Here is a 21,119-nt window from a genome sequence, read left to right on the forward strand (position 1 = left end):
AATATCTCAACAGGAAGAGCAGCACACGCGCATAGGCTACAGACCGCCAACAACCATTTGAATCTAGCCTATAGGGAGCTATAAGAAGGTAGATGCTCAGACTCTTTCTGGTGGTTTAGGCTATGGGCGGATGTGCGCGTTCATGGCTCCAGGTCACACCTTCTCCAGCCAGCAGTGCATGAAGACCAGTCCCTCCTGTTACAGCCGCTAACCGACCATAACCCTCCCAGCGACGACGTGAGGAAAAGTGTGCAGCGATGACAATTTCAACAGCTTTAAATTGAGAACTTGACAGCGTGTTTTAACAAATGCAGGGTCCACTGGGCATGCTCCATCTGATCTGAGAGGAGAGCTGGGCACGGTGTGAACAGCAGGCAGTTTGGGCGTTTTGGAGGAGGTTCGCCCCCCCTTTCATCTCCGGCTTTCTTTTTCTTTAACTACGCAGCTCGGAAAACAGCATTTTCCTCCCTTCAGATAGAAGGTGTGTGTTTTCTTCTCAGCCATGCATGAAGGAAAGGGAAAGTTCCTGAGCAGGAGAGCATCTCTGCGCTGAGACAAAGAGCTGCTGCACAGTGTGTCGGTAAACGCAAAGAGGGAGCGGGCTGAGCGTCGGTGTGAAGGAGGTGAGTCTGTAGGCAGCAACAGAGGAGGGAGTGAAAGCAGCGCCGAGTCTCCATCAGGAGCCTTCGGACAGACGCTGTCCGCTCAGCACCACCGCAGTCACCTTGCTGTGAAAGTCAAAAACCCACTCAGGACTGATCTGATCAATTACCGCAACTTGGGAGTCCAATGAGCTGGATTTATTCTGCTGTTGGGTGGGGGGATTTGTCAACGTGTGTCCCTTTATCACGGCATCTTGGATTTACAGATGATGTGACGTCCATTCCTAATGTAATGCCATTGGCTGCAATCATTTTGGATTTCGTTTTGATACCCTCCAGTAAGTCTGGCAGCTATAAGCGTTTATGATCATCCAGTTGCATGACAGGTGCTTGTTGAAAACACAGGGCTTCGAGTGAATGTAGCCTAATGCGTGTCAAGCAGTCACGATTTAGTTGGTGATAAACGACAAGTTGTTTTGTGCACTGCTTCTTTTATGTAGGCCTAAATTGTTTCCTTCAGTGTAATCACTGCTGTGCATGGTTGCACGGGGCGCCTAGACTTGCCTTTGCGATGAAGGGAACTTATTGGAGAAATGCCTAAGGGACGCAATGGGCCTGAGCGACGACAAGGATCGCATTGTGATAAACGTGGGAGGGATCAGACATCAGACATACCGCAGCACCCTGCGCACTCTACCCGGCACTCGCTTGTCCTGGTTGGCCGAGCCTGATGCACCCAACCACTTTGACTATGATGCCAAGATCGAGGAATTTTTCTTCGACCGCCACCCTGGCGTGTTTGCACACATCCTCAATTACTACAGGACAGGTAAACTGCACTGCCCGGCTGATGTCTGCGGACCCCTCTATGAGGAGGAACTGGCCTTCTGGGGCATTGATGAGACAGACGTGGAGCCATGCTGCTGGATGACCTATCGTCAGCACCGGGAGGCAGAGGAGGCCCTTGATAGTTTCGGCGGGGGGGGGCTGTTAGACCTGGTGAACGATGATGCGGAGCCGGATCTAGAGCATGCTGCCGAGGATGATGTGGATGAAATGACAAGGAGGCTGGCGCAGGGAGACACTCATGATGCCAGGAGTGGAAGCCTGTGGAGCCGGTGGCAGAAACATGTCTGGGCTCTGTTTGAGGACCCTTACTCCACTAAATATGCAAGGGTGAGTTGCTTTTAAGTCTGAGATGTTTAAACGGATAAAAGAGATGTATCTGCACACTTCGATCTAACAGACCTTCATGAGAGCATAGCTACATGATTCAACAATGGACAGGCAGGTAAAAATACCAACACGTGTACACATCCTGGTGGAAGAAGCTCTACCTCTTGGGAATTGTAGTACTGGATTGAGTACCATGAGGTATACAAATGGAAGCCACACTTATAAAATCCAAAAACACAGTAAAGAAACATATACAATTGGGAAGCCCCTTATGCAATTTCATCACATAGCAAATAGGGCTTTGAGAGGGATCAGGCGTGAGCCATCATTAATCAGAGAATTATTAATCAGAGAGAAAGACAAGCATCTCAAAACAAAAAAAGATTAAATGGCATTGGAGGGGTATCAGTCAAGGGCCATCATAAACCATAGCCCCAAATTCTACATAGAACTTAAGAAAACATCTTGGCCTATAGCATAACATAATAAATCCTTGTTGAGGTCCGTAGACGGATATTTAAAGTGTTGATCCAAAAAAAAAGACTTTGTTTGGCATATCTTTCACTTCATATCTCCCCCTCTTGGCAATTCAACATGTTAAAGTCTAAGATGTTTGCCGTGGTTTTCTTCTTCTCATTTAACTTATCTGAAACCTCATTAGTAATAATCGTCGGTACAATATCAGCTAAAAGCACACAACACGTTTCATTGCTGGTATTAAACAGTCAAAGCTGCATGAACAGAAATTTAGTTGTAAATGTGTCTGCCTTTCCCTCCTGATGGTGAAACAAAGATTGATGGCTATGGGAGGTGTAAAGACGCTTTTGATTACCTTGAAATTGCCCTCCCAAGGGTCTCCACAGCAGGGACGTGACTGTAAAAAGATCAACCAACAAATCAACAAAAATCAAAGACCTATCCTGTCAAAATCATATACATGCAAAGCATTACTGCCATCCTCTAGCATGAAGCAGAAAGAACATAGTGATTATGGCTCTCACTTCAGTCTTTGGATTGATATTTTCACAAGAATCCATAAGCAGGCTGGCTCTTTGGTTTAATAGGTCAGATACACATTGGAGACCAGATCTTTGGCACCATCAGGATTTTAGTGGCAGACCTCCAGTCAAAATTTGGGTTGCTGTTTGAGGTGACATTTTTGGTCTTTTTTATGGGCACTTTTCCATCTGGGCGCAATGCCTCTTAATGGTGACAATGAAATGACTTTACACCTTCTGATTTGTTCTTTTTTGACCACTGCCCCCTACAAAGACCGCTGTGCTGCCTGCTGGTTTAACAGCTGTAACACTGATTGGTGTAATTAGTTACCAGGCCCCATCCAGCAAGTGTAAACTGTATTGACATGTTCTCGCTCTCACAGCAAGCATAACTGAAAGTGGTTTAACCAACACACATGCACACTTCATTCAAATTTCATCTTCTGCATGCAGGGACATTTCCCAAAAGAGAAAACTCCTCAGATGTGTCCTACATTTAGCAGTGAGAAAGACGAAGCACAGAGCGAAGATTGACAAAGCTCCACCAAGACTGGCAAGAAGATTAATTAAATGTGAGCATCACAGTTAATTACAGACTCTATTCACAGTGGATACATTTGAGGAAACCCTTGTCAATGCATAGCACTGTAGATTCAGCCCATTAGGAGCAAACCATCTTTGCCTGTCACCCTCTCTCCAGGCTGAGGCCACACTGTTGCTAACTGTCACACATATAATTTACTGAAAGGCAGTCTGATTAGATGCAGTGTTTGTTTAACAGTTTGAAGGGTGAGATGTTCAGAGCGCTGAGCAAGCCAGTGTGTCAGGAGGCACGAAAGTAGCTTGTAAGAACTATCGCACTACAGCATGCTGGCGGTGATGGTGATGATTCTTTAACAATTCCCTTGCAAATGGTCGTTCATACACGGGACAAAATGACAAGAGCACCTGTCAATTAGGATTATTTGTATCACTGTTGATTAATTGAATAAGGAAAAATGCCCATCACAACTTTTTAAATCTTCTGTTGACAAATTCAAATTGTGTTTTTTGTCCATCCAAATATCCAAAGCCAAAGAGATTCAGTTTACAATTATAGAAAACTAAGAAAATCTGCAATAATTGCCAATTTATTATATACAGACAGTTGACAAAATTGTTGTTAACTAATCTATGGACTTATCATTTCAGCTCCGCTGTCAATTACCTAAAATATCTCTTCATACTGATATGAAAGAAATGGGCTGTGTGTAAATAACCTGTTTTAGGTGATTTAGTTAAACTTATTCAGGAATGTGCACCCTTTAAATTTAGACAAGACACTCCCAAATATTATTAATTAATGAAATAAGCACAAAGCAGCTGACAATACATCTGTTGGGACCCCTGATTGCTGGGAGCCCCAGGGCAGTTACCTCGCTTTGCCCAGTTGGTAATCCAGCCTTTGTTGTTGATTCCACTCTGTTATTTTTTGCCTTTATAGTTTTCAGTGTGGTTGAATTGGATTGGATTATATTCTAGGATGTATTTGTTATTTTGTACAGTACTATTGCAGAGGGGGTGGACAAAACAATATTATGTAATCCAATAAACATTACATATACTGTACTAATGCCTCAAGAAATGCTGAACATTTGCTTGACAAAGGGACATTTTGTGTCGGATTGCATTAAAATGCAGTGTTCTTTTAGTCCACACTCTATTTTTATGTTGAAATTCAAACATTCTGTACTGAATTTAAAGAGAATTTAAAAAACCACAAAGCCATTCACATGCCATATTAAAGTGTGTAAATTGCAAGTTGGTTGACAATGAGTCTCCATCGTCAACCAAACTGATGTGTGTCCTCTTTGCTCAGTGTGAGTCTTCTCTCTGAACAGAGGACAGCCCTGCTGACAGAACAGGAGTCGGTGTGCTGTTGTCTCTGCTAATACACAGTTTCCCTCCAGACTGCCACAGTAACATAGATAAGATGCAGACATTTAGAAGCAGCAGTGATTTCCTCAGCGCAATGCAATGATCTGCCAGTGATGAGATGTTATGATGAGGGTCTGTTTCCCATCTTGTGCTGCATGCCTGCCTTACTGACAAACTGTGAATGGACTTATCTCTGACTAAGATGGTGTGTTTCAGTGAACTAAATATTTAAGATGCCCTCATGCCTAGACATGCCCCGCTCCAACTAACCTCCTTCCTGATGCTACACCTTCCTGCTACTTAACAAGTTTGAGCAGCACAACCGAACCCCACTTACTGTTATAAAGACATCTTCAAGCATGAACAAACAGCTATTGATATTTTTTTTGTTATTCGTAGTACGATTAAGTACCCACTATTCCTGTCTGTGTCTTTGTCCCCCACCTCTGATCTATTAGCCTCCGGTTTCCATTGAAGATATAGTAGTGTTTTACCATTCCAACTACAGCAAACAAATTCTGTAAACCAGTACAGTATCATCAGAGCAGGATATCATTAGGACAGGGTTGCAATCAACACCCAGTAAAGAAAACTGTATCTGTCGCACCCATGTAGTATGCATCAGACATATCAGAGCCTAAATGTGATGAAATTGGATCATTAAATCAATACATAATGAAAGCTAAAGTAGACATTTGCCATTAAGGTAAATATAGGTTTATCAAACATATCTGTTATCAGCTCAGCAAGCCTCTCAGCTCACTACAATTCCCCAGAGTTGATCGTCATGGATAGTATGACCTTGAATAGGGAAAAGCCCCAGTTAATTTCAGTCCTGTGGTTCAATGTCCCGTATCCTGCTGCTGGCTCTTAGTAATTCTAATGTAGCATATCCTTGAAAATGCCATGACCTTGGAGATACAGCAGTGGGAAGAGAAGCGAGAACGGCCGGCTCGTATTGATTGTCACTTTTACAGTGACGCTTTTGAATCAAGACAAATAGAAAGCAAGAGTGAGAAAGGGGGGAGTGAGAGAGTGTGTCAATGCCACTGTCACTGTCAAACCAGACGGCACTGTCTCTGATAATAGATTGAATTGCATTGTGGGGTACTAACATTGGCTGCTGGGTGTTGAGCTTGATTACATTGCATGAATTACTGTGCTCCTCTCTGTCCTTCTTCCCCCCTCCTCTCTCCCCTGCTTCTGCACCTTATATATATATCTCCTGCTCAGTGGGTTGCTCTGGCCTCGCTGTTCTTCATTCTGGTGTCCATCACTACCTTCTGTCTGGAGACCCACGAGGCCTTCAACCCCATCATCAACCGCACCGAGGTGGATGTGGTGGACAACGTCACAGTGGTGCGCACCTACCAGGAGACTGAGACTGCGCTCTACCTCACCTACATTGAAGGCGTGTGTGTGGTATGGTTCACTTTTGAATTTCTAATGCGAATAACTTTCTGCCCGAATAAATGTGACTTCATTCGGAACGCCCTGAACATCATTGACTTTGTGGCCATCCTGCCTTTCTACCTGGAGGTTGGCCTCAGTGGGCTCTCCTCCAAGGCAGCTAAGGATGTGCTGGGTTTTCTGAGGGTTGTCCGCTTTGTGCGGATCCTGCGTATTTTCAAGCTGACCCGTCACTTTGTCGGACTGAGGGTGCTGGGCCACACATTGAGGGCGAGCACCAACGAGTTCCTGCTTCTCATCATCTTCCTCGCCCTCGGTGTCCTCATCTTTGCTACTATGATCTACTACGCTGAACGGATTGGAGCTAACCCCAACGACCCTCGAGCCAGTGAGCACACACACTTCAAGAACATCCCGATTGGATTCTGGTGGGCTGTGGTGACCATGACAACCCTCGGCTATGGAGACATGTACCCTCAGACCACCTCTGGTATGCTGGTCGGAGCCCTGTGCGCCCTGGCAGGTGTGCTGACCATTGCCATGCCTGTCCCCGTGATTGTCAACAACTTTGGAATGTATTACTCTCTGGCCATGGCAAAACAGAAACTACCAAAGAAAAAGAATAGGCATATCCCACGGGCACCCCAACCAGGTTCTCCAAACTTCTGTAAGTCAAGCATGAGCTCCCAACAACCAAGCCCCATACCCCATGACGACGTTTTCGAGATAAAGTTTCAAGGTAAGAAAGATTATGTATAGTCTGATAAACTGTTGTCTCATCACTTCTCTGTCCTCCTGAAGCAGCCACATCAACAGCGTTTTCATTGTTTCTCTGTTCCCACACGTTAATCAGCAATTGTATCAGATTAAACAAATGAGTTTCCCACTGAAAACAATCAATAACATGTGTGATGAAAAGCACGTTTTACTCTAAATAGGAGAATAGAGGTTTTGAGGCAGACTGTGAGTAATCTTAAGCTATTGATTTTGCACTTCTTAATGGAGTGATTCACTCCTCCTCTCTCTTAAGCCTTACTGAGAGTCTGTAATAATCATGTATTTGTGATGTTAAGGACATGCAAGTAGACGCAGGAGTCACTTGATTTCCTCTTGAATTCCTTTTGCGGCACTAGAGCAAAGATTAAGTGACCTGATACAGTTTGTGCTCAAAAAACAACAGTGCACAAAGCTAACGTTAGACAGCAGCCAAACCGTATTATTGAACTTGTTAAACCCTGTGTGCATCTAGGTAGTAGAACGTGAAAACTGAAGATAGATCAATAATGTGGCACTTAAATTCTGATAAAAGCTGGTATATGAAACCAGATTTTGTCTTTGTTATTTTCTTATAAGATTCCAAGCTGAATGGTGAAGCAGCTAACGCAGCGCTGGCCAACGAAGATTGCCCTCATATAGACCAGGCCATATCTCCAGAGGAAATCTTCAGCCCCAGCGAGAGAGAGCGGCCCTGCTTCCTAGTCACCACTGCTGAACGCCCCAACCACACAGGGGGCAGAGTGAGGAGGGGTACGTACAGTAACAGCCAATCACAGGCCCCTGTAAGACACTGACACCTTGTAGACGGTAGAGACAGAACATCCTCTTTTTTCCCTCTTCGCTGAGTGTTATGCCTCAGTTTTTCACAGGCACACAACACACACACACACACAAACCTCTTATAACACACTTTCTTTAAAGACAACTGCTTCTCCTCAACCATCCCTTTGGGATTTGTATATATTTCACATCACACTAACATCTGTTAAAGCCAAGCACAATCACCACAAATGTCAATAATAATTGTCCACATCTACATAATATATTTTTTGATACCATGAACGATGTAATACCCCTATTTATTTACCAGTAAGGAAGCTATTTTAAGATTTATACGGTCTAGAATGTGTTGTTGATATTCATGTGCTATGTGTGTACCACGTATGTATTTGTGTTCTAATGATAAATACCATGCAGGACCCTGACTTAGGAGTACATTGCTCTTGACCACAACGGTGCATGAAGTGTCTTGCTGAGGGGTGCTATCAGTATGGTGAAGGAGCACAACACAAATGGAGTCTAATGTCAAATATTATTATTAATGTTATATAGAGCCAAATTCTAATTTACTAATTTCTACAATTTAATACCAGGGTTAAAGCCTTTGTTTTTGTTTTATTTATTTAGTATGAATCTACAAATTATTCCTCTAAGAAAGTGACGTTAGTCTGTGAGTGCAGCCAGCATATCAACAGTTAATAGTGCACAGTATAAAATTCTACCTGCAGCTGAGAATACATTCCCTGCCTGAGGTGCCTACCTTTTCGAGTCTTTTGTAGTGTTATACTCCAAACCATTCCAGTACCACCCGGTGCATGCTGTTGTATTCCTGATACACTCAATGCATGGAGAATAATCTTTCTCAAAGTCTGTGTTGACCTGTTTCTTTGGAGACAAAAACAAGAAAGCAACAGGTGTAGTATCACCAGTGAGGAACAACCAAAACATTTGTTATGGATTCAGTGCTGCAGTGTACTCAGAACGTTCTCTGTTTTTCAACTGAAGGTTATGAAAAGCCTTGGAGCCTTAACAGCATGTCTGGCATGAGCGGGGATGCCTCTGGAGTGTCCTCAGTGTCCGCCCTGCCCTGCAGCCCACCTTGTCTAATGCAGCACTCACATTCCCCCATCCCATCCATTATGTAGCATGGTTGAGTAGCAGACACAATGCCATTGGAAGGCCAGTCCACACTTCTTACCTGTCAAATTTTGTTTTTACACTTGCCTTCACTCTTGTTTTTTTCATTTTTATTTTTCTTCTTTTTCTGGAAAACTGTATCTGTACTGTGTCTTATACTCAAGCTTACCCAAGTGTTCTCCTTGGGTGTGTCATCATATCCTAGACTAGAAAACATTGGCACTCACAACTCTGCATGGGTCACTTCAGTTGCAGACAAAGCACTGTTCTACTTCTACCACAGGCTACTCCCTCTTTCCCTTTACATCATTGCCTGTTGCTCTGTTGCTTTTGATCTCGCATATTCTTCTGCCAATAACTTTTATCTCATCTGCTTTTTACAATTTTGTGAAAGAAACTTTCATAAGATGTAACCCCTGCTAATAATAAGCTGGACATTACCAATACATGGCTCTGAAACATATCCAAAAGGTACCATTGCCAGCTGTTAAGGGAAATCCTCTTAAGTGCTTTGTATGTTGCAAAGTAGAGACATTATCATTCTGAAAGTGCAATCCTAACAAGGCTCAATGTTATCTGTACCCATTTAAAAAAAAGAAATTGAACATGATGTTCAATGCAATATGAAGATGGTGACAATTCCTATGATATTAGTGATGAATACATTTAATGTCAACAGAACTAAAACTGGTGTGTTCATTTGCATGCATTGCACGATAAATTATGTTCAACAAGAAGCTAAATGTATCGCAGTACATGTAAGAAAATATTTTTTTTCTTTCAAAAGCTTTGTCATTTTAATGCATTTTGAGACAGCTTTAGAAGAGACTCAGTCATAGCAGAGATTTTTATGTAGCTGCCATTCTTTGCCTTTCCCCAAATTCATATATTTATTTTGTTGTATTCATTTGACTGGGGCCTCCAACTAAAATAGCGTGATTTGACTTGAACAATATGTCATAAAGCCAACTAATGCTGTTATGAGCATAAAAAGTTTTATACAGATATATTTACTGGTAGTTATTAGTTTTTAAACAGTATCCATAGTCTGCAGCAACTTCTATTACTGCTGTGATGCCTAAATTATGGCAAGACTCATGAATTATAAAACAACGGTGCCTTCATACCTGGTGAGTCCAAGGAAAAGCAAGTGATGAATTGAAATATTACATAAGTGCTCCCAGTGTAGCATCAATACACTTTATAATGTTTATACATGCTCATAACAGTGTAACAAAAGCTTTATTTTATAGGGTGCACCTTGTACCTTTTGCACCACCCTTGTATTCTTAATCACAGTGAATTGGTTATTATTGTTACATCAGCTAACACATACTAGGATCTAACCCTTAGGGGGATACAGAGCTCCAAGCAGAAAAAATAACTAACTTTATAGTCCCCATCTCAAAAAATCTTTGTATGATAAAGCACAAATTATTAAAGGGGACCAGGCAACTCTACAGAGTCAAAATATATTAAGAAACTAGAGATGTCACGATGACTACAGCAGTATGTATGTCTATTGATTTAAAACATCAATACTGTTACTGTTAAATGTATTGATGCTGTCCCAATAATTATGCACATTTTTTTTCAGGGCACTTTAACAAATGTTATGTTGACCAATCAGAAAAGGGTGATTTCTAGAAGAAGATATAAGTATAGCAAATCATCTACGTTTTGTCTTTATTCTGAATGATCAGAGTTTAACATTTTGAGTCATGTCTCTTGTGGTAATTAATGGACGTTATATATATTTAAGAAAAAAAAACTTGTAAAGACGCAGGTGAATTATATGCTCATGCAAATCAAGTGAAAAAAGTACAATACAACACAGCATGGGATAGGGGTCTACTTGGGGGAAAGGTAAATGCATGTATTTTCCATTTATGCAACAGAAAAGTATTCAAATAAAATATGTAAATACAAGTCCTTGCATGAAATAAATTTTATACACAACGAGCGTTTAGACTGCGTTTTTATTCAACAGCACATGCATACATACAACTTTCCTTTCCCACTGGCTCACAGCTAGTGCTGTCAACAGCTGTTTGACCCTCTGTTTACCTATGTCCGGGTCAAAGAGAACATAACATACAAGGTGACTGAGAGCATGACGCAAAATATACAAACGCATGACAATGACCGAACTACTGTACATCAACCTGTTAAACGCAGCATGACTGGGCATGTTTATTAACCAACTCAGAGTCTAACCTCTGCACACAGACAGTACACCGTTGTCTGATGCCTTGGCTAAGCATGGGAAATACATGGTAAACCTGTCGTTTACCATGAGGAACTAACGGAGCACATTTTCTTTACTCTCCAAGCTTGTGTCATGTCTCATCTCTCGCAGAGGTATCCATCATCGCCATCATTTCTACCATTATACATAATTTGTGTAATAATTTATTTTTGTTATTGTTTTTTTATATGTTTATAGAGACCCAGCGACAGCACCGGAGCAGACAACCAACAGAGTCAGTTTGTGTTATGAACCATGGTGTCCCAACCACTATGTGTATGACCCATAATGGCCCATCACCCACCTGATAGTGCTGTAAACATTGTTGTGTGTATTACTTAGTCTTTTAAATGGGTGTGTGGGACAGTGACAACCTGTACATCACAAACTCAGCATAGATGTAGCACTGAGGAAGTTTGTTGTCAAGCCTTATGTAGCTCAGTATCTGTGACTGGTTACTGTGTTGTAATTTGTGTGCCTATTTTTGGTGTGTGACAGTGCTGTAAATACGCCGTTTTGTGTGCAGATGTTTTGTGTACCAATGTTTTTGAATGATCATCAAATATATGTGTGCTTCTTCTGTTGAAAGAAAAAAAAATGTTGCTCCGATTTTAATCACCCAGCAAAAAAATCTCTCACCTGTCAGCCAGACTTAATAGTTAAAAACAAATCGATAACTTTGCACTGTCATCAGACTTTTGCACCGTTTTGCACCTTTAAAATTCCTTTGATATGTTTTTAGGGATCAGAGAGATAACATCCACAAAAAAATGAAAAAAAAGGTCTTACAAAAAAAATAAAGGAAACACCACTCTTACCTTAACTCTTACTTAATGAGGCATTCAAATGGCAAATTGTGCCGTTAAGAGTAAATAACTGTTTGATGATTCAAATCTTAAATGAGGGTATTCAGAAAGGAATACTAGATTTTTAACATTCATTAAATGTTGATATATCTTTATATGTAGCTACACTTTGATTAATGAAGACAGCTTATATATACAATTGACATTGACTCATATACCAGCTCAGACATTCGTAATTATTCTGTCGTACATTTTAATTTCTGCACACATGCAAATTGGCATAGTATGCAATACTAACCATTGCCAAAATATAACACACATACTGGACAAGTGCCTCTGTTATGCAAATTCTTCTTACCATTCAGGAGTATAGCTTAACCAACATGATGAATTAATGTACATTTTATTTGACATTAGTCATCAGTCACCAGCCATTGAAAACAAGTCAGTTAGATACTCAAAAAGCACAAGGATACAATAAGGACCCCCATGCGGATCAATTTCTAAAGGCAAGCAATGAGCATACCTAATTAAAAACCTAGAGGAAGGCCATTGACTACAGAGAACATCTTAATTTTTGTGTGGATAAGTTAGTGATAAAAGCCTCCACCACCTTTTTACCAAACAACTGCAAACACACTGCCAACAACCTACTGAGATCTGTTACAGATCAGGTACAGCAGATCTGAATCTGCCAAAAGAGCTGAGCACAAATGGGGGGACAGTGTGCTAATCGTTGTCCGACACAGAACAATAACAGCAGCTGTTATCAAACAGATCAATAACACAACTATGAGGCAACTTATGTGCCGTTTAGTGAGAAGTGTGTGTTTTGAACACCTTGCATTTTGTGGTTAGTTATCTCAATAAGGTGTTCAGTGATCGTTTTGATTTGTTTGTTGTTTTGGGATTTTTTGTGTCTTTTTTGACCGATACAGTTCAGGCTTGTACAATAAATAGTGATAAATAAAAGAAAACACAGAAATGATCATTTTCAACGAGTGTTGATTTATTTTTCAAACTAATCCAGATATAAGCACATTAATTCAACTTTTATTAATGTTTAAATCAGTGATATATTTTTTTTATATTTATAATTTGCATAAATCACAAGGATAAAATAAAAACTTTTTTAACCATTGAGTGCTGCCATTTCCTGGCCTCAAACCTGCAGTTGGTCCCTGCATGCTGCACTGCGGCCACTTAAAGCTCATAAATATGTAGGTTGGGTCAAATGCAGTGGTCAAAATTCTCCCAAGAGGGATTAATAAAGTAGAGAGTATGAAAGTGGTGGAAATGAGACAAACAGAAGACCAAAGAATATGAAAGACTGCCAAGAATATAAATAAGTAAGTTGCCAAAGAAAAAATACTGCATTTACTGTCTGTTTAAGTGGTAAATCATGAGATGACCAATGGATTTTCAGTACGAAGTGCAGAGATTGACTGCCTTCTGACACTCTGGATCACAGCAATAAAACCGCTGACATGGGCTGATGGAGCTATAGCACCAGTGTAGCCCATCCCTCACATAATTCTTAACGGCTTTCTTAGGAAAGACAAACATGGCAGGTGGACCAGGAGCCACAGGCATGGACATTTCCTGCAAAGTCATCGGCCCCAATCACGTCCATCAAAGTGATGGGCTGGTCAGAGAAATGATGGTCTCTGTTAACATGTAACATAACTCCTCCTGTGTGTATTTATGATGACTACAGTTTAAAGCCTGATCTTTTCAAGGAGCTCAAGTAGCCTATTAAAAGGTGAAAGTTACAGTATATTCAAAGACACTTAGAAAACTCATGTGAGCTTTGCAATGCACCAATAAGAACCCTAAATCAGTTAGAATTTGTTAATTCCCAAAGTCATTCTGTGTTTTTGTCTCTGATTGCCTTGGGCTAAATAAATGTCCCTGCTCCGATGTTAGTGAGGTGGAGTCACTGCAGTGTTTTGTCTTGAGTCAGTCGTCGCAGCGCACACTGCCATAGAGTGTCCAGCTCCACAGCCAACTAGAAGAGGTTTGAGACCAGAAACGAGCTGTGGCTTAAATACGTTGCTCTGTGAACCGTTTCCACACATTCCATGTTCGTTCCAGCCCCAGGACAGAAGATAACCCCCTGAAAACAAGAGGGGTCATGGGTCAGTGGAGCTTACAGGAGAGAGGGACGGGGCTGCAGCACAGTACAATGTAGGCTAAAATTAGTAGCCTTAAGAAAAAAGGCATGGTGCAAAAAAATCTCACACACACACACACACACACACACACACACACACACACACACACACACACACAAAGCCTCCCTGCTCTTCACAGCTGGTGAGCTTGTTGGTGGGTGTGGTCAGGTCTGCATCACAGAGGAGACACGTGCCATGGCAACACAGTTACCTAATAGGCTCCATTGCCATGGCAACAGAAGCGAGCTTGCTTTCTCAAGGGTAACACATCTTCAAGCTCTCCCCATCCTGCAGTCGTGTGTCTTTCATTCCATTTTTTAATTTCTTTCATCGGGGGGTTTCTTTGCCTTTCTGTGTTTTCAGCACGTCTCGGAAAAATTGGCGCCATTAAGGTTTGGATTCGCCAAGTGAAACCTTTCACCAGTCAGTAGACCGAGATGTCATGCCAGACATTTATGTCAGTGTGACATTTTGCCAGATATGGCTTATACATTACAAACACACATGTTGCTCCGTCTTTAAGATACTACATGTATTTATAACTGGACTGCATGTGTCTCCATCTTTGATTAAGTTTATTCAGTAAATATCCTTGTTTTCATTATTATTAGTTAGCTTAATGTCTTGACATGTTTTGTTCACTGGGGGGGAAAAGCCTTGTTTTGGTGCCGTGCTTAATTCATGGACTTACTGACAGGAGTACAGCACATCAGTGTTTCCATGGCAACAAAGTGCCTGCACAATATTCTGCACAACAAAAGGATAGAAATGAAGACACTAGAGCAAAAAGCCAATTCCTTGTAAACAAATCCTGTCATTTGGTTTAAAATCTTACACCTAATTAAAAATACAACAGTGACACAATATGTAGGACTTATACCATACTACACGTACTATACAAGTTAAAACAGGATCTGATGTAAGATGTTTGTCCCTATGCATTCCTGTTCAAAATGTTCACATTAACACACATCTTTTCTCAGATTGGATGAGCTGTGCCCACAGCGTCTTTGGACTATCTTCCACGTCTGACCATGACGAAATTCATTTATGAGGAGCACTTCCCCAGGTGGAAATGTGCAACAGATATCACAAGTAGCATGCAATGCTCTCGGTTCCTTTCCATGTGACCTACTTCAGCACCAGAAATAGCAGTACTCAGGTCTCTGCTTCCAATCCTGTTTTGTTATTTCACTGCTCCTGCCACTGCGCTCCAGACAGGAGGAAAGGAGGACAGCATGGCACAAGAGTGAGGTGCGGGAGGTTCACATGAACTCTCCATTTACTGGTTCTGCTTTCTCATCACTGAACTTCTGAAAGCACAGAGCAGTGCTTTGTGAGAACTGCCATCACGACAGGCACTCAGCATTAACAATTTCCCTTAATCATAATGGCATTTTTAGTTAGGTCAGAACAGTACAAGTGGCCATTTGCTTGTAGAAATACCAGCAACGTCCAGCATGTCCCCTTTAATGGAACCCTGTACTTTTGTTTCAGTGTTCATCCGCAGTTTATAAATTCATGCCGATGTAAAAATAAAAGTGGGTCAGTGTTCAAAATTTAATGCAGAAGATTTTACTTCCAAAATGTTTGTGCCTACGGGAAAGCAAGAGACTTTTGGCAAGCCTGAAAGGAATAAAAGCATATCTATTCTCTTTGTAAATCTGACAAGGACCCACAAACACTCAATATGTCTGTGTTTGTTTAGTATTATAAAGGGATGTGTATAGCTGCAATGTCTATGTTCTGTTCTTATGTGGGCAAAGGGAGACTGCTCTCCAAACAATCTGGAACTGGAACAACATGTCTGCAAATGTGTGTGTGGTTAATTCTGCCCTTTTGCAGGCTTGTATGGGTAATTGCTTCTGTCAATGATACTCATCTATCCATGCTGTAATTACTTCCTGATGCAAAGGTCACAGAGCAATGAGCTGACCTCAGAAATCCTCTGCAGCATTACCAGAAGGATTAATATTTCACATCATGTTTAACTGAAATGTATTAGACATCTCCCTTACTCATTCTTTGATTCAATGTGTATTCCCTATTCTTTTTAAGAGCCAGAGTCATGTCACACCAAAGTTCTCTTGTTTCAGGCACATGCAGTTACCACTACTGAATCCAAAACTGCAAGTTTTGGCTATTTTTGCTTAAATTCTCAGAAACTGCTTATCCTTGATGTATCTTTCCAGTGCAGTTGTGTTTCCTTTTAGATGTTTATGTTTATCAATATTACAGGTTCTAATACAAGAAAACAAAGCAGTTTTTGAAACTAACATGCAAAAATAAAATGAGAAGAGAGAATACACTTACCTACAATGGCATGGTTATGTTCAGATCCGCATGCAATCTGTAGAGTAAAGGATTTTGAAAAGTGTTTAAAATGTGTGTTAAATGCAGGCAGACACTTTAAGACTGTAATAGCCACACTTTCTTATGCCAACATGGATACTAAGATACTTTGTAACCAAATATAATATAATGAACCTTTTATTCAAAACTGCATACAACATGAGTTTTTTCATGTTGTAAAACATCACTCCACAGTACATCGTCAGACGGCAGAGCAGAAAACTAGAACAGAAAAGCCAGCTCATTCATAAAAGGTAGAACACACTGAAGGAGTTAATGCAACTCAGGACGGCTGTGTGTGCCTGCCTTTGATGACCAAAAGCTTTTTTTTCACTGTCCTCTCCTTCATAAGGAGTTTAAATTCTGATCCAGAAACCTACAAAGCTCAACAAGAGTAAAATCACGAGCTAGAGCTCTCATTTACTAGCAATAAAAGTCATTGAATTATGTAGCCTTACTAATACAGTTTAAACTGCTTTGATAAAGCAAAGTTTTTGCAACAATCTCCTACAATACAGCTGCCATTTAGACTTCAGGTTAACTGCTGCAATCCCACGATGCTCTCACATAATTGCCCTCATGGGAGAAGTGATCTCTGCCTTCACTGAATCTAAGTGGTCCTCTGGTAGTATGTGTGAACTCTAAACGATAGATGTAGTGATGCAAATCATTAAGATGCACCTCTTAGTGGGCTTGGCTCTCATTCAGTCACTGCTTTACCACACACAAATAACTCTCTGCTACCTGTTTTGTTTGTGGTTGTCTGCTGCCCTCTGCTGCCCTCTGCTGCTGTGACAGACATTTACTGCTAAAACTCGAAGGCGATGGCCAAAATAATAAGAATCAATACAATAAATAATTCATCTAAAACACACTACTGGAGAAAAACAAAATAAGTTACCATAGTTATGCGGACGACACACAAATTTACATAACCTTAGCGCCAGGGACTATAGTCCAATACAAAAACTGACTAAGTGCATCGAACAAATTAACGGCTGTGTGCCAAACTTTCTGAAATTAAATGAAGGAAAAACTGAGTGGTTGTTTTGGAGCAAGAGAGGAACGATTAAAAGTCTGCGCTCACGTTCAAACAACATGTTAAAAACAAGACAAAGCCAGAAATCTTGGTGTAGTCATGGACTCAGACCTGAACTTTAACAGCCACATTAAGACATTACAAAGTCAGCCTACTATCACCTTAAGAATATATCAAGGGTTAAAGGACTTATGTGTCAACAGGATTTGGAAAAACTTGTCCATGCCTTTATCTTCAGTAGACTTGACTACTGTAACGGGGTCTTTACAGGTCTCCCTAAAAAATCAATCAGAAAGCTGCAGCTGATTCGAACGCTGCTGCTCGAGTCCTCACTAAGACCAGAGACTGGATCCCATCACTCCTTTCTGAAGTCTTTACACTGGCTTCCTGTGTCTCAAAGAATTGATTTCAAAGTACTCTTGCTAGTTTATAAATCACTTAACGGTTTAGGTCAAAAATATTGCTGATCGGCTACTACACTATGAACCACCCAGACCTCTCAGTCATCTGGGACGGTCTGCTTTCTGTCCCCAGAGTCAGAACTAAACAGTGATAGCAGCTTTCAGTTTCTATGCTCCTCATATCTGGAATAACTCCCAGAAACCTGTAGATCCGCTGCTACTCTCAGTTCTTTTAAATCAGGCTGAAGACCTTTCTATTTGATGCTGCCTTTCTTTAAATGACTAATCATTTCTTTTAATTTCTTATGCTGCACTGAAATTTTATTCTTGTGTTTTATGTTTCTCTTGTTTTTAAACTGTTATTCATGTGTTTAACTGTTTTTACTTGTGTTTTATCTGTTCAACTGATTTTGTGTAAAGCACTTTGAATTGCCTTGTTGCTGAAATGTGCTATACAAATAAAGCTGCCTTGCCTTGCCTTGCCTTACTACATGTATGAACGTTTTTCATATGCCTTATGGGTTTTTCAGTCTGTAGATTTGTCAGACACTGATAATTCTGACCTGCGTCGCTCCACGAAGGACATTAACTTCTGCAGGAAGGCAAGCCTCCTGCTTTCCACCATCAGCTGAAGGAGCAGTCGGTTGCAGCTCTGGGTTCTGACTGGTAGATGTTTGTCGGCCCAGCTGTCCATAATCTCCTCTGCCCCATGTGAACACTCTCCCACTCTCTGAAATAGATGATGGCCTTGTTCAGATATGGCTACTGTCCTTTAAATCCTGTTAAAACTGATGATATATGAGTTATGTTTCACCTGTTTGAGCAACAATGTGTGTCCAGCCGCTCCACACACTGATAACTTTCTCTCCACCAAGCAGTGAGCGCTTCACAAGAGTGGGAGAGGACAGGAAGGGCTGTGTGGTGGTCAGCTGGCCATGCTTGTTGCTTCCCCACAGAAACAAATCACCATCTCCTGCACACCCGACAGGAGTGACATTATTCTTAATTCAGCAAAGGCAGCAACAGAAAGAAAGAGCAGTAATTGAGTGTTGCTGGTCAACTAATTACAGGACAGGAGGGAGGCCAGACATGATGTACAAACATCAAGACAGAGAAACAGCAGCACAAAAGGCTTTTCATATCTGCTTTCAAATTATAGCCTCGCTTATGTCCATCCAGGGAAATTACACACTTCTAAAGCGTAAAAAAACTGTACTGAACAACAACTTTGGTGTGTTTTCACTATTAAAGGCTGCAGATCAATCTGTGTGCTCCAGTCCTTTTTTTCTGTTGGAAGTTTGTTGTCCTACATCTGAGAAGAACCCTTCTTTTATCTAAACTTGAACGGTTTGTTAGAAAGAAGGTGTCAGCCTTGGAAGCCGTTTCCTATTGTTTCAGGTGGAAACATCTTGCTGGGATGCCTATATCCAAAATCCAAATTCAAAATCAAGGTTTTTCTTTAATGTGGGCTGATAAATTAAGTGGATCTGCCTGCCTTGGAGCTCACACACATTTCCAACATGCAATTCTTTCAATTTCCAGGCTGATAGGAATGTTTTTCTCAGTCAGAGGCTCATATTTATGTTGAATAAACCAAATGTAACATGAACTGTATATGCCGTTGACATACCTGTAAGGCACACGCAGTGTGCTGAGCCTGCAGTTACCATGTGGGAGGTCTTATGATCCAGACCTGCAACATAGGCACAAGTGTGTGGTCACATTTATCAATCATCAGTGGCATTGCTAATTACGGACTGCCTATAAACTTTCTTTTCTGTAACTTTTTCTAATTAGTACAGAGTTCCACTTACCTGGTACGAGAGAGGGTACCGTAGAGCTGAGGTGTGATGGGACAGGGCGAAGACTGAGTGCTCTCTTAGCGTGATTATAAAGACCACTTCCCCACTGATATACGCAGCCTGAGACTTAAGGCAGAGCAGAAAATTAGGATTTGTGGATTGACTGATAAATAAAAACACAATAATTACATTTTTGGTGCAAACTTACCAGTAACAGCTAGTGAATGTCTGAGGCCTGCTGCTACACTCAACACTGGCTCCTTCAGACTCTGAGAACAAACACAACACATCTGCTTTAAAGGAACTGATTGTGAGGTGAAGTTGGGTTGTAGCAGTCTTTATGGGATTGATAAGATAAAAGGTTTGGCAAACATCAGCTTGGTTATATTGTGTCACTTGAAGAAGTACAATACTTCCCCACTGATATACACAGTTTGAGTCGAAGGGCAAAACAGAAAATTACATTTTTTTTTGTGCTCACCTCAACAACCAGTAGATCTGCACAGTGTGTGACTGTTTGTCCAACACCTAGTTGTCCAAATGCATTGGAACCACATGCCAGTACTCGACCACAATCTTTTGGTGTGACATAAAAAGAAAAGAAATATCTCTATGTAAAAATCACACTGAAATATTCAACTTTTGGATAGAAGGTATTTCCAGGCTTCTTCCGTCATTTCAATTTTTAACATAACATCACTGCTATAAATTATCAAAGCAAAGTATGCAAGATTGCAGACTTACAGAAAGTGGGGCCTAAGGGCAAAGCTAGTCTGCATGAGAGCCCTCAAACTATTGCTGGTTTTAGGATAACCCTGATCACTTGGACTGTAAGTCTAATGCTGCTGTCGCGTCATATGTCTGTGTGCTTTTTTCGGCACTTCTGTATAAACGCCAAGAGGGATATATAGATTTTTTTAAATGATTTTTATTTAAAAGTTACTGTCTCCAGACAAGTACAAATCAGAAAACAGTAATTGAAAGAGGATGGGATAATAGACAACAACTTAGAGTTTAGGCAAAAGTGCAGAAAAAAACACAAACATGTCCAAAAGGAAGAAAAAAATTACATTTTGTATAAATACACATGATCTAATAAGACATACATAAAATAATAAGGCAAAACACATATAGTATAAGCTGTTTATCTACTTTATCACATGACAACTGACCACCTCATGTTTCAAGTTCTAAGCCAATAATCCACTTTTAAACATTACTGAGTTTCTGACATGGTGAGAGAAAGTGACTTTCACAAGCTTGTTTAAGGCTTAAGCTCGAAATGACTTCACAATAAAAAACTCAGTAGACAAAACATTTCATTAAAACTTGTGTGTGACAAATAAATGTAAACATCTAAGGTTTGTCTAGCTGTTTTGTCTAGAAAGTGATTAGCAAACTAAGTAGCAAACTCAGATTATAGGTATATTTTTAAAAATCACGCATGGAAGTGTGCATAAAAATTTTTTGCATTGAGATGCATCGATAATCGGTTTAGAA

At 40.8% G+C, this 21,119-nt stretch overlaps 2 protein-coding genes across 6 annotated transcripts in view; one reads left to right on the forward strand and one right to left on the reverse strand.

Annotated features, from left to right (window-relative positions):
* Positions 1–12,849, forward strand: kcnc1b (potassium voltage-gated channel, Shaw-related subfamily, member 1b). 2 transcript variants are annotated; one of them, XM_032522814.1, is made up of 4 exons: positions 1–1,778; positions 5,927–6,842; positions 7,457–7,630; positions 8,666–10,749. In XM_032522814.1, exons 1-4 carry the CDS (start codon positions 1,212–1,214, stop codon positions 8,803–8,805), a joined length of 1,797 nt encoding a protein of 598 aa, XP_032378705.1. In that variant the 5' UTR covers positions 1–1,211; the 3' UTR covers positions 8,806–10,749. The 2 variants fall into 2 exon arrangements, with proteins under 2 accessions (XP_032378705.1, XP_032378706.1); XM_032522815.1 differs by lacking the exon at positions 8,666–10,749 and adding an exon at positions 11,244–12,849 and having other exon boundaries at positions 3–1,778.
* Positions 12,840–21,119, reverse strand: part of sergef (secretion regulating guanine nucleotide exchange factor) — a 9,835-nt gene continuing 1,555 nt past the window's right edge. Inside the window, exons 4-12 of one of the 4 annotated variants that reach the window (XR_004332971.1) lie at positions 20,101–20,195; positions 19,828–19,888; positions 19,632–19,745; positions 19,448–19,510; positions 18,632–18,790; positions 18,381–18,547; positions 16,339–16,375; positions 15,161–15,338; positions 13,825–13,967 (exon numbers count right to left, since the gene is read on the reverse strand). Coding sequence is in view for 3 of the 4 variants with exons in the window: in XM_032522819.1 (XP_032378710.1) it covers positions 13,774–13,967; positions 16,339–16,375; positions 18,381–18,547; positions 18,632–18,790; positions 19,448–19,510; positions 19,632–19,745; positions 19,828–19,888; positions 20,101–20,195 (890 nt within the window). In the remaining variant the exon portion in view is untranslated. Of the gene's footprint in view, positions 13,968–13,990; positions 14,773–15,160; positions 15,339–16,338; positions 16,376–18,380; positions 18,548–18,631; positions 18,791–19,447; positions 19,511–19,631; positions 19,746–19,827; positions 19,889–20,100; positions 20,196–21,119 lie in introns of those variants that run through there. The other 3 variants (XM_032522819.1, XM_032522821.1, XM_032522820.1) reach the window with 3 other exon arrangements.

This window comes from Etheostoma spectabile, chromosome 8 (assembly GCF_008692095.1).
Source record: "Etheostoma spectabile isolate EspeVRDwgs_2016 chromosome 8, UIUC_Espe_1.0, whole genome shotgun sequence".
NCBI lineage: Eukaryota > Metazoa > Chordata > Actinopteri > Perciformes > Percidae > Etheostoma > Etheostoma spectabile.